The 10,111-nt window shown below is 49.2% G+C and overlaps 1 protein-coding gene across 1 annotated transcript; it reads right to left on the bottom strand.

Moving 5' to 3' along the window:
- Nucleotides 1-1,358: 1,358 nt before the first annotated feature.
- bub1ba (BUB1 mitotic checkpoint serine/threonine kinase Ba) lies at nt 1,359-9,522 on the bottom strand. Its single transcript, XM_056580862.1, has 17 exons — nt 9,423-9,522; nt 9,088-9,238; nt 8,799-8,914; nt 8,197-8,317; nt 7,577-7,782; nt 7,176-7,282; nt 6,936-7,033; nt 6,648-6,747; nt 6,028-6,184; nt 5,489-5,677; nt 5,232-5,375; nt 4,535-4,629; nt 4,106-4,264; nt 3,024-3,157; nt 2,629-2,767; nt 2,278-2,393; nt 1,359-1,964 (listed from the first exon to the last, which is right to left on the bottom strand). The coding sequence occupies exons 2-17, from the start codon at nt 9,234-9,236 to the stop codon at nt 1,808-1,810; spliced, it is 2,187 nt and encodes a 728-aa protein (XP_056436837.1). The 5' UTR covers nt 9,237-9,238; nt 9,423-9,522; the 3' UTR covers nt 1,359-1,807.
- Between the last annotated feature and the right edge of the window lie 589 nt (nt 9,523-10,111).

The following is a 10,111-nucleotide window of genomic DNA, read 5'->3' as shown; positions in this document are numbered from 1 at the left end:
CATTGGCTTAATACCGCTGGCGTCTGGGAAAAGGTTTAATAGTTATCCAAATGTAGCAGACGCCTTGTGTATTTAGGAGCGATTAAAGCTTGTGTTTGGTCTCTGGCTCATAACGCACTCAGCACACACACTATTAATGACCCTAGCACACACACTAACACACAAATAGACCAATAAAAACACACCCAGACAGAAGAACAGTAACACACACACACACACACACACACACGGGTGTCAATTAGAGACAAGACTGGACCTCACGAGAACCATCAACCAAACATGAAGACCAGCCAGAGATCTGACAAGGAAATATACTGGACTAAGTAAACACTACAACCCTGGTGTTCACAATCCACCACTTCACACTGCCGAGACGGTACAAACTAAAGCCTGCTGGACACACTATGTATGACAACCCTAATGGATGAATTGCAAACTACACCCTAATGAACGCAGTACAAACTTCAACCTATTGGACAACCTATTGTAGATTGAACCCTACTGGACACACGCCATATGACAACCCTACTGGTCAAAGTACACACTACACCAGGGGTACTCAAGTAGAAATGATGAGGGGCCACAATTTTTTTTTTCAGTGACTCAAGGGGCCGGTCGGTATACGTGTGACTGAGGCCGATATATGCTCTGTTTTAGACGTAACGCGTAAGCACGTAAGATACATAACCCCCCCTTGCGCGGTAAAATATCCCCCCTTACGTGCTTAAGTGCGTCGGCCAAAATTCCTGACTATGCGACTAAAACACTACGGCCCTACGCAGCTCGCAAAGACTGTGATTGGCCAGCTAACCACATCCTTTCAGGAGTCTCACATTTCCGGTTTTACAGCATAATAGCGCCATTTTTAAAAGGCTGTGACAGAAGCGAATGAAGAATTTTGAAGAAGGAGAAGAAGAAAACACAAGAACGTATTATGATAATTATAAATATAAACAAGCCAGCGATTTCCACTTCCACGCCCACAGATTCGTTCGTTGCTCCCCCTACTGTTCTGGCGGAGAATCCCCTTGCAACATGCGCAATCCTTAAGGAACCTTAAAGGAACCGTAAATCAAAACTTGTCTAAAACAAGTCCCTTGTGTAAATTACGTGCTTACGTCTCTGCGTCGAAAACGACCCTAAATCGGCCTTGACTGCTGCTGAGATGGACTGTCTGCCTCGAGTTTGGGAGGGCTGGAGCGGTCTGTGGGCTGGAGTGCTATCTGTTTATCGTTGCAACCCCCAGCCTCGTATTGAGATCGCGGCGCGCGGTTTCAAAATAAGAGCGCCCAGCACGATTATTATTATTTTTTTTAATAATTAAAAAAACTTTTCAAAACAGTTCGAGGGCCATTAATAGACACCCCGCGGGCCACAAAAGGCCCGCGGGCCGCTACTTGAGTATGACTGCACTACACACTACTGGACACTGTACACACTGAACCCTTCTGGATATAGAACCACCTACACCCTACTACGGAACAGTTATAGGAATTGTTTGATAAACTTTTTAATGTCCAGACCATTACCACATTGTCTCTTCTGTCAATAAAGGGGCCATTTACTTTAGCAACTACATATTTTAATACATATTTACAATATACATGCATCTTCTTAATAAATGTTGTTTATCATATGTGTTTCGAAGCTGGAAACAGATTCATGGCAGACAAACCCTATAGTAAGTAAACGTTTCAATGCGGGGGGGGGGTGGGGGGGGGGTCATATACACATTTAAACATGAGAAACCGACAACAAAAATATGAACCAAGTTTGACAAACAAGAACAACAAAAATCAGATCAGCATCAGATCGCCATAGTAACCCCCGGATCGTCACGGTAACTATAATAAGGAGCGGTGGCGACCAGGTCAAGCAGCTGGGACAGCACTGAGACGGAGGAGTGTCCGGACGAGTTCAGCAGCAGATGGAACGCCTTCCTCCACGCCGACATCCTGCCCAACCTGGAGGAACAGGAAGTGGGCGTAATACATACGAGGTTAGGATGTAACACACTACATATACAAACACATTATATACTTAATATCACACAGAGTAGGCCTCACAAAATCCAAGGTCTAACAAAGCTGTAATCTGATTGGACGCCCCACAACCGGGAGACGAGTCGACCTGGTTTGAACTTTGAACTCGGCATTAAGGTTCAGAATCGGAGCGGTCTGCCTTGCTCAGGGGGATGTCAGCGGTAGTGCTGGCCTGGGCTTTGTGCTGAGCTTGTGCTGAACATGCTGTGTCTGGGGTAGGAAGGAGGCAGGGTACCTGCTGGCGTCGCGTCCCAGCTTCTCCACCATCCAGCCGTCCTTCTCCTTCACCACCGTCATCTTCCTCTTGGTCAGCAGGAGGTGAACCGCCTCGGCCAGACACACCAGGTCCACCTGCCGGGAACACACACACAGACACGGTTTTCATCAAAGTTAAATTTAAAACATTTTTAAGACCATAATGAATGCAATTTAAGACCCATTTCACCTCCCTACTGGCAATTTATTTTCTTTTAAGAAAGAAGACAAATGATTGGTATAATCCCATTTTATAGGTGCCTTTAATGTACTGTAGAGGAGATGCCACACACACACACACACACACACACACACACACACACACACACACCTGGTACGGGGAGTCGGTGGGCTTCAGGAGCCCCAGCTGGATGTAGTCGAGGGCGGCGGGGACCTGGGCGGCAGAGGTCAGGTCCGTCTGGAGCTCCAGGTCCAGGGAGGAGAGCAGGTCCACGGACACCAGGGAGTCGCTGCGGGGGAAACACCACCAGAGGTCACGCCTCCACTGGAGACACCCAGCGGCCCGCTGAACCCAACCATGGAGTGTGTACAGAGTCAGGAGGAGGGGGGGGGGGAGGGTGGAGCAGTGTGAGGAGGTGGAGGAGGAGGAGCAGTGTGAGGAGGAGGAGGAGGAGGAGGAGGAGGAGGAGGAGGAGGAGATGCCCGTGGGTGAGGAGGGAGGAGAACAGAGGGAGTGAGGGGCCAGGAGGTCTGCGGAGGAGTTACCCGTGGGTGATGAGCAGAGAGTCCGTGTGCAGCGCTCCCAGGAGGAGAGAGGAGGAGTGGAAGGTTCGCATCATCAGGAGCAAACCAGTCACCTCAGTGGACACCCAGCCCGGTGGCAACAGCCTCAGCCGCGCCTACACAGGGTCAGAGGTCAGGGTCAGAGGTCAGAACCAGGTTCATACTTGGAATAAATGTATTGATATGGAATTTCCATTATGTGGAACAACTGTTCAACAATAAAGCAAATCCTAAATGGTACCAGTTATATAACTCACTTATGAGGGTATTATGTATAAGTATAAACACAAGTACACCAGTGTGCTTAGAGGGCTGGGAGCAGTGTTGTTTTTGGCAGGCATTTTAGATTTAGTTTTAGTCTTAGTCTTTTTGACGAAATGCTTCTTAGTTTTAGTCCCATTTTAGTCATTTCTATCTTTGAAAGTTTTAGTCTAGTTTTAGTCTGACGAAAACTCAAAAGGTTTTAGTCTAGTTTTAGTCCGACGAAAACTCGTCCACCAGCCTCTCTCTGTAGTGTATGAGTGTGTGTGTGTGCCGTGTGCGTGCAGGCGCAGCTGCGCGCGAGCACACGAGCCAGTGTTGCGGGGGGTGGGGGGGGGGGGGGTGGAAGGGTCTCACGTGACGCGTTTTATCCAATCAGGTTGCTTGGATGCTCCAATTGAAACCCATTCTATTCTACGTGAACCACCTACATGTAAGCCGCTAGAAGCAGTTAAAAACGGAGCGGACTAGAGCGGACTGGAGCGGAGTGAAATCCCCGCTCCGGCCTTTGAATTTAAAACCGCTCTGCGCTCCAACCCGCTCCAACGTATTTCTTCCGCTCCGCTCCACCACCCGCTCCACGCTCCGCTCCGCTCACATGCTCTCACTAACAATTTAGTCTCGTCTAGTTCTCGTCTGACGAAAATGTCTACATTTTTCGTCACATTTTAGTCTTTATATGGCTTTGGTGACGTTCGTCTTAGTCTCATTTTCGTCATGGAAAAAAGGGGTCTGACGACGTCATTTTCGTTTTCGTCTTGCCTGACGAAAACAACACTGGCTGGGAGTAGAGGGGAACTCACGGACAGCTTCTGGTAATTGGGGACTGTATAGAGGGTGACGCATGCGTCCTGGAACAGGAAGCAGCGTGCGCTCGGCAGGGCGGCCGAATCCTCCGGGGACAGCCTCCTGCGCAGCTGGGACAGCACGTAGAAGTCCCACGGCAACAGGCTCCTCTCCACCTGGACACCGAGCAGGCTGTCAATATGTCCGTCCACTGTAGCCCGTCTATCTACCTACCTACCCACCCACCCGTCTGTCTGCAAATACCCATCAACGGTTCACCTGTGTCTATCTATCTACATATCCCATCCCTCCATGTCCCGGTCAATACACCCCCCCCCCCCCCCCCATCTCCCTCCGAGGGCAGTGTGCTGGTCCCGGTACCTTCAGCAGCACATCTCCCCCCCTCTCCCCCTCCCCCTCCGAGGGCAGCGTGCTGGTCCCGGTACCTTCAGCAGCACGTGGCTCCCTTGGCTGAAGCCCCCGAACAGGGAGAACCCCTCCTCCTCCTGGACCTTGGTGTAGAGGGAGACCTCCGCGCCGCCTGGACACACCACGCACGCCGGGGTCAGCTGTTGCTAGGGCTACAGATATTGGCCGTGTTGCTAGGGCTACGGATACAGGGCGTGTTGCTAGGGATTCAGATACAGGCCGTGTTGCTAGGGACACAGATACAGGCCGTGTTGCTAGGGATACAGATACAGGCCATGTTGCTAGGGATACTTTTACAGGCCGTGTTGCTAGGGATACAGATACAGGCCATGTTGCTAGGGATACTTTTACAGCCCGTGAAGCTAGGGCTACAGATACAAAGGGCTACACCAAGCGGTGTGGTCGTTAGGGTCATTACCATTGCGTCGCTAGGGGTACAGGTGTATCGCTTAGGGTACCAGGTCATATCGCCAAGGGTTAGAGGTGTGTCGCTAGGGGGAAACGGGTGTGTTGCTAAGGGGATACAGGTGTGTCGCTAAGGGGATACGGGTGTGTCGCTAAGGGGATACGGGCGTGTCGCTAAGGGGACACGGGTGTGTCGCTAAGGGGACACGGGCGTGTCGCTAAGGGGAAACGGGTGTGTCGCTAAGGGGAAACGGGTGTGTCGCTAAGGGGAAACGGGTGTGTCACTAAGGGGATAAGGAGGCCTCTCACCGAGGGAGAGGTGGGTGTCCTTGTCCACGGGGGGCAGGGGGGCCTCCACCGTGTGGTAGCCCGGGAAGGAGCTGACCTCCGCCTGGTCCAGGAGACGCCGCCTCGTCTCCCCGCTGCAGGGGTCCCCGGGCAGGGGCCCCTCACCTGGAACACAGAGCCCCCCGGGTGACACAGGAGCCCCAGGTGTGTGTGTGCATGCACCACGTCAGTGAGTCTCATCAACCAGTGGGGGTCCTGCTGTAATGAAGCGTGGGTACCAGTCTGCGGGGTAAGGGGGTCGTCGGTGGACGAGACCCCCAGGGTTGAGGCTCCCCCTGCGGTGGACAGCGTCGTGTGGGCCTCCAGGCTGGCCTCCTTGATAGGACTCAGCTTTATGGTGGGGGACTCCTCGGGCTGGGGGGGAAGGGGCGCAGCAGCCTGCCTCCGGCGCAGCAGCCCCTGGTGGTCTACCAGACACACACACACACACACACACATTATATCAGCGCACTATCGAGGAACGTGATATAAACAGGTGATCCAAATAGGTGACGTCATTTTGACTTCTGAATACAGTGCATATTTTCCTAATTTAAAAGCAAAGCAGTTCAAGGCCGTCATCACTGGTTCCCAACCTTCATTGCAAGGCCCCCTTGGGCAAAAAAAAGCCGTAAATGGTCCCCGGCCCATTGGTTGGGAACCACTGCTTTAGAGCATATCGGCATCAGAACTCCCGTCTACCTCTCTGTTCTAGTGATATCAACTAGTAACTCTAGTTGCTATAGTAACTCTAGGCTTCATTGGCCGGAGGAGGTACCAGCTTCAGAGGGCGGCGCTCTCCTGACGTAGGGCGTGGACACCAGGTGCGCCGAGCCGGCAAAGTCCTGCGTGTTGTCGGGGCTGGAGCACAGCGTCTTGTTCTGGACCGTGCCCACCACCGTCTCCGTCAGGGACAGAAGCCTCGCTCCAGAGCCCTGGAGGGGACGAGGAAAGGACTCGGTTGCACTAGACACGCATCTACCGTCATTCAGCTACAGTATCACCATAGAGATTTAGCTGGTCACACTAGAGTAGCACCCAAGTAATTTAGTTTGTCAGACTATAGTAATACCAGTGATTTGGCTACAGTCGTACCACAGTACTACCATATATTTAGCTACAGTCCAGTGTTTCCCCCAGCAAGTGCCCTGTGGTTAAGGCGGCCACTTCACCATCCATAGGGCCCCGCCTGGACTACCAATGTATATATAAAAAAAATATACATATATAAAAAATATATACATATATATATTATATTTTTTTAATTATTATGCATTAACAAAGTACAAAACTCCCGTAGGGAAAGAAAACATACTCCCATCAGGTACAAAAAATAAATATAAATAATGCATCGGTGATACTGTTCAAAACAATAGTCGTTGGAACTGAAACCCTCACCGAAGACCGCAGGGCCATCTTTAGAGCGGGCAACTGCTCTCCCGGACGCAAGAAAACGTCGTCCTTCAGTGGGTTGGGGCTGGGTCTGGGTCTGCCGTCCCTGCAGAGACAACATGGACATGGTCTGATTACTAGGAAGAGGGTCAGGTGGCTGAAGAAACGGGCTGATTTCCAAGGACATGGGGTGGTTGTAAATGAAAGGAAATGGTCTATTTGCCTAGAAGAGAGTGGGTAAGGGAAGGAACCGGGAGAGTTTTGATACTTCTGCCTGGTGGAAGGCTTCCTTACCTGAAAGGCATTGCGGAGGAAGAAGAGGAGGAGCCAGACGAGGGGTCCGTGAAGATGTGGAATGGCTCGGCCACTGGAAGGTTCTCGGCCTCATCCACCTTGATGGGGAATAATAAGAAGTTAAACAACCTGGCAATAGTTTTCCGCGTCGTCATCAATGAGTGCCATCAGTGCATTAACACAGAGAATACCAAACAGACCTTAAGTGAAGGTAGAATCGGGGGGGAAGGGGGTTCATACCTGTTCCGGTGTCTCAGGCAGGGACATTCGTAACTGGAGCATTCTCTGCTTCTCCTGCAGCTCCTCTTTGAGTTTCACTTCCAGGTCATCCATTTTTCTGATCTTCGCTGGAGGAACCAAACCCCAGCAATTACCACACTACTAATCCAACTCATTACTAATTAAAGAGCAAGTGTACCCACTGTTTCAGCTGGAATGCAAAACTTTTTTCTCTCAAATAACAATACTAAATCTTATTCCAGTCACAGCGATACAATTGAATAGATGACTATGTTGATGATCATATGAGATATATTAACATGTTTTAAAAACAAATAAAGGGTTTGGGGTCCACTGGCTCTTTCAGTGCTTCCACCAATCAGTAGTTAGGGCTGACCAATATGCTGAGAGGGGAGGATTACCATGGACCTCCTGCCGCCGGGCCATAGTGTATCGCTCGGCGCGGAGCTCCTCAAAACAGAACTCCTTTTCGCCCCGGGTCAGCAGCTCCTTGCAGTACATGCTGCGCTCCTTCAGGGTATTCTCCTCCATGCTCACCGAGGCCCCGTCACAGGACGCCAGCTGGACGGCATCCAGCTTCTGCTGAAGGTGTCTGTACGTCACGTTTCTGTGATGAAACCGGAGATTAGCGCTTCTCAAACTCTCTCCCAAATCCAGTCTGTTCATACAGGAACTTTATGAGGCCATTCAAATGACTTGTTTTAATCCATTTTAATCCAACAACGATTTACTATACAACTACGATCACTATTTAGGCTTTTTCTGCGACCGCATCCACACTTTAGGCAACACCAAATGGGGTCATGACCCCAAGTTTAGGAAACGCTACCCGTAGATGCACAGATATTCTTGTATTCCCCAGTTCCAAACAAACCCTTCACATACAGCCGTTTAAACTTGAAGTTACGGGTTATTGAAGTAGTCGGCTATCTGTTCGGCCGAGTTTCTTTTCTCACAGAGCCAAGTGGGGTCCACCACAGCTAAACAGAGCTTGTGATCCAACACACACACACACACTCACCCGCCTGGGCTGCTGCTGGTGGGGAGGTCCTCTGGTGCAGGGGCCCCGGGCCCCTGCAGTGGGAGGCTCTGGGCCCGTGGAGCCATGCTGGGCAGCTGGAGCTTCAACCCAAAAGAACAGCCTGACGGGAAATAAAACGGTGCACCCATCCATTGACAACTGAGCTCTCAACGTCTCTCTTTAACTCTGTCTGGCCCTACCTTTGTAAGGAGGTAACGCAACCTATATATTATTTGTTTGGTTTAGCTTGTTCTGTATTTTTCATTCATGACAGATACAGTGAGTTAGACAGGAACGTATAGGAGAGCGAGAGAGTAGCACATGCAGCAGAAGACGGCAGGCTGGATTCAAACCCTTTAAAGTCCGAATACTCAGAAAAGCTCTAATTAAATTAAATACATAAAGACTCCCTGCTATCCCTGTGGCCAAATAAGGTTTTTTCACAAGTGGTTGATTTGATTGCCTCACTCACTGTAGTCGTTAATAGTATATGACTGTAGCTTTACGTTAACATCCTGTCACTGCCAATAGCATGGAAATACAGAGCTACATTAGCAGCTCATAGCATGGGACAACAACACTACATTAATATGAGCCAGTACCTGCGCCCTCAGCTAGCCTCTTCCTGCCGCGTGGTCGCAGGTCCACCTGGTTTATTCTGGGCGGGGAGCTGCCCTCCCCAGTCCCACCTTCACCTGGCAACCTCGCCTGGACAGAACTGGGGAATTGAAAGCATCGTCAGGACAATCAAAATACAGCCAACACCCGCCTTGAATTACAATCACAGGTAGGTGCAGGAAACACAGAAAAAGATCTTTGGTTAAGTATGCGTTTTTTCGTCTCCATTCATGTTATTTTGTTCTTGCGACATTGGCGACGGGTGATACATACTGCCTCTGCTGCTGGATCTCTGCCTGCAGAGAGTCGCACACGTCCGGGAAGTTTGGAGGTCCTTCGTTCACAGTCGGAGCTCGTAATTTGACTTGAGGAGGAAGGATGATTCCCTTGCAGGGCTGCCGTCCTCTCGTTGCCCCTGCCATGACTAGTTTCGGAGTACTTAATTAATCCAAGGGGGAAATTGTTTCGGTCGCAAATTGATTTCCCCAATTTAAAATAAATTTCAGTAAATCAAAATGGGAAACACAACATCACAGCTTAGACGTACTACATATGAACCCAGTGAACAAGAATAACGTTATATCGTAAAGACACAATATTATCAATACCTTGATTACTTCAGAGGTTTCCTGCCACCCTTCAACAACATTCAAAAAACAACGCAAGTCGAACATAAACCTGATTGGACGATTCCGTGGCATATTATATCGTGCTGTGATTGGCCTGTTCATTTATGTCACTTCCGGTAGCATGCGTCACTTGTGCTTCGTTCAAAGCAAATTGGACCTGAGAAGTTTTGGTATAGCATGAGAATGTGTAAGGCTATCCCATATATATATAAAGAATAACAATTTGAACATTTATTTACATTTTTTATCGAAATATATCTTTCCATGTTTGTATGAATTACACGTACGATGATTGCTAGTCTCAATGCGCAGGCATGACAGGTACAAATAAGTTATATAGTAAAAGTAATATTATAGTAAAATTATTCGTATTTCTTCACCTGATTCTAAATCAACCCATATGTGCAACACATTAAAGAATAAAACATTTTCAGACTTTCTTTTTCATAAGGGTGACGTCGGTGCCCTCTGGGGGTCAGAGCTAGTATTTACCATATTGTGTCCCCAATCCGTTACGTAGGAGCCAGCATTCTATTGATTTCGTTATTAGTGAGTTAACTTTATGAATTTATGAATTTATCTTATTTTGCGGTTTATTTGTCTGTATTAATTACTTTTGAGTTCTCTTGCTCAAAAGAGAATTCAAAGGAGGTGAGGGTGTTCTGGGT

This window comes from Gadus chalcogrammus, chromosome 21 (genome assembly GCF_026213295.1).
Source record: "Gadus chalcogrammus isolate NIFS_2021 chromosome 21, NIFS_Gcha_1.0, whole genome shotgun sequence".
Taxonomy (NCBI): Eukaryota; Metazoa; Chordata; class Actinopteri; order Gadiformes; family Gadidae; genus Gadus; species Gadus chalcogrammus.
The sequence above is the reverse complement of the archived record's forward strand: the minus strand, read 5'-3'. Positions and strand labels throughout refer to the sequence as shown.

What these genes read in the sequence shown, in the direction of transcription:
- bub1ba (XM_056580862.1), bottom strand. Translation starts at nt 9,236, where the DNA reads ATGGCAGGGGCAACGAGAGGACGGCAGCCCTGCAAGGGAATCATCCTT. An exon ending in CCAATTACCAGAAGCTGTCC is followed by an intron (nt 3,158 to 4,105) that starts GTGAGTTCCCCT and finishes GACCCTGTGTAG; the next exon opens with GCGCGGCTGAGGCTGTTGCC. An exon ending in CCACCGACTCCCCGTACCAG is followed by an intron (nt 2,394 to 2,628) that starts GTGTGTGTGTGT and finishes TGTTCCCGGCAG; the next exon opens with GTGGACCTGGTGTGTCTGGC.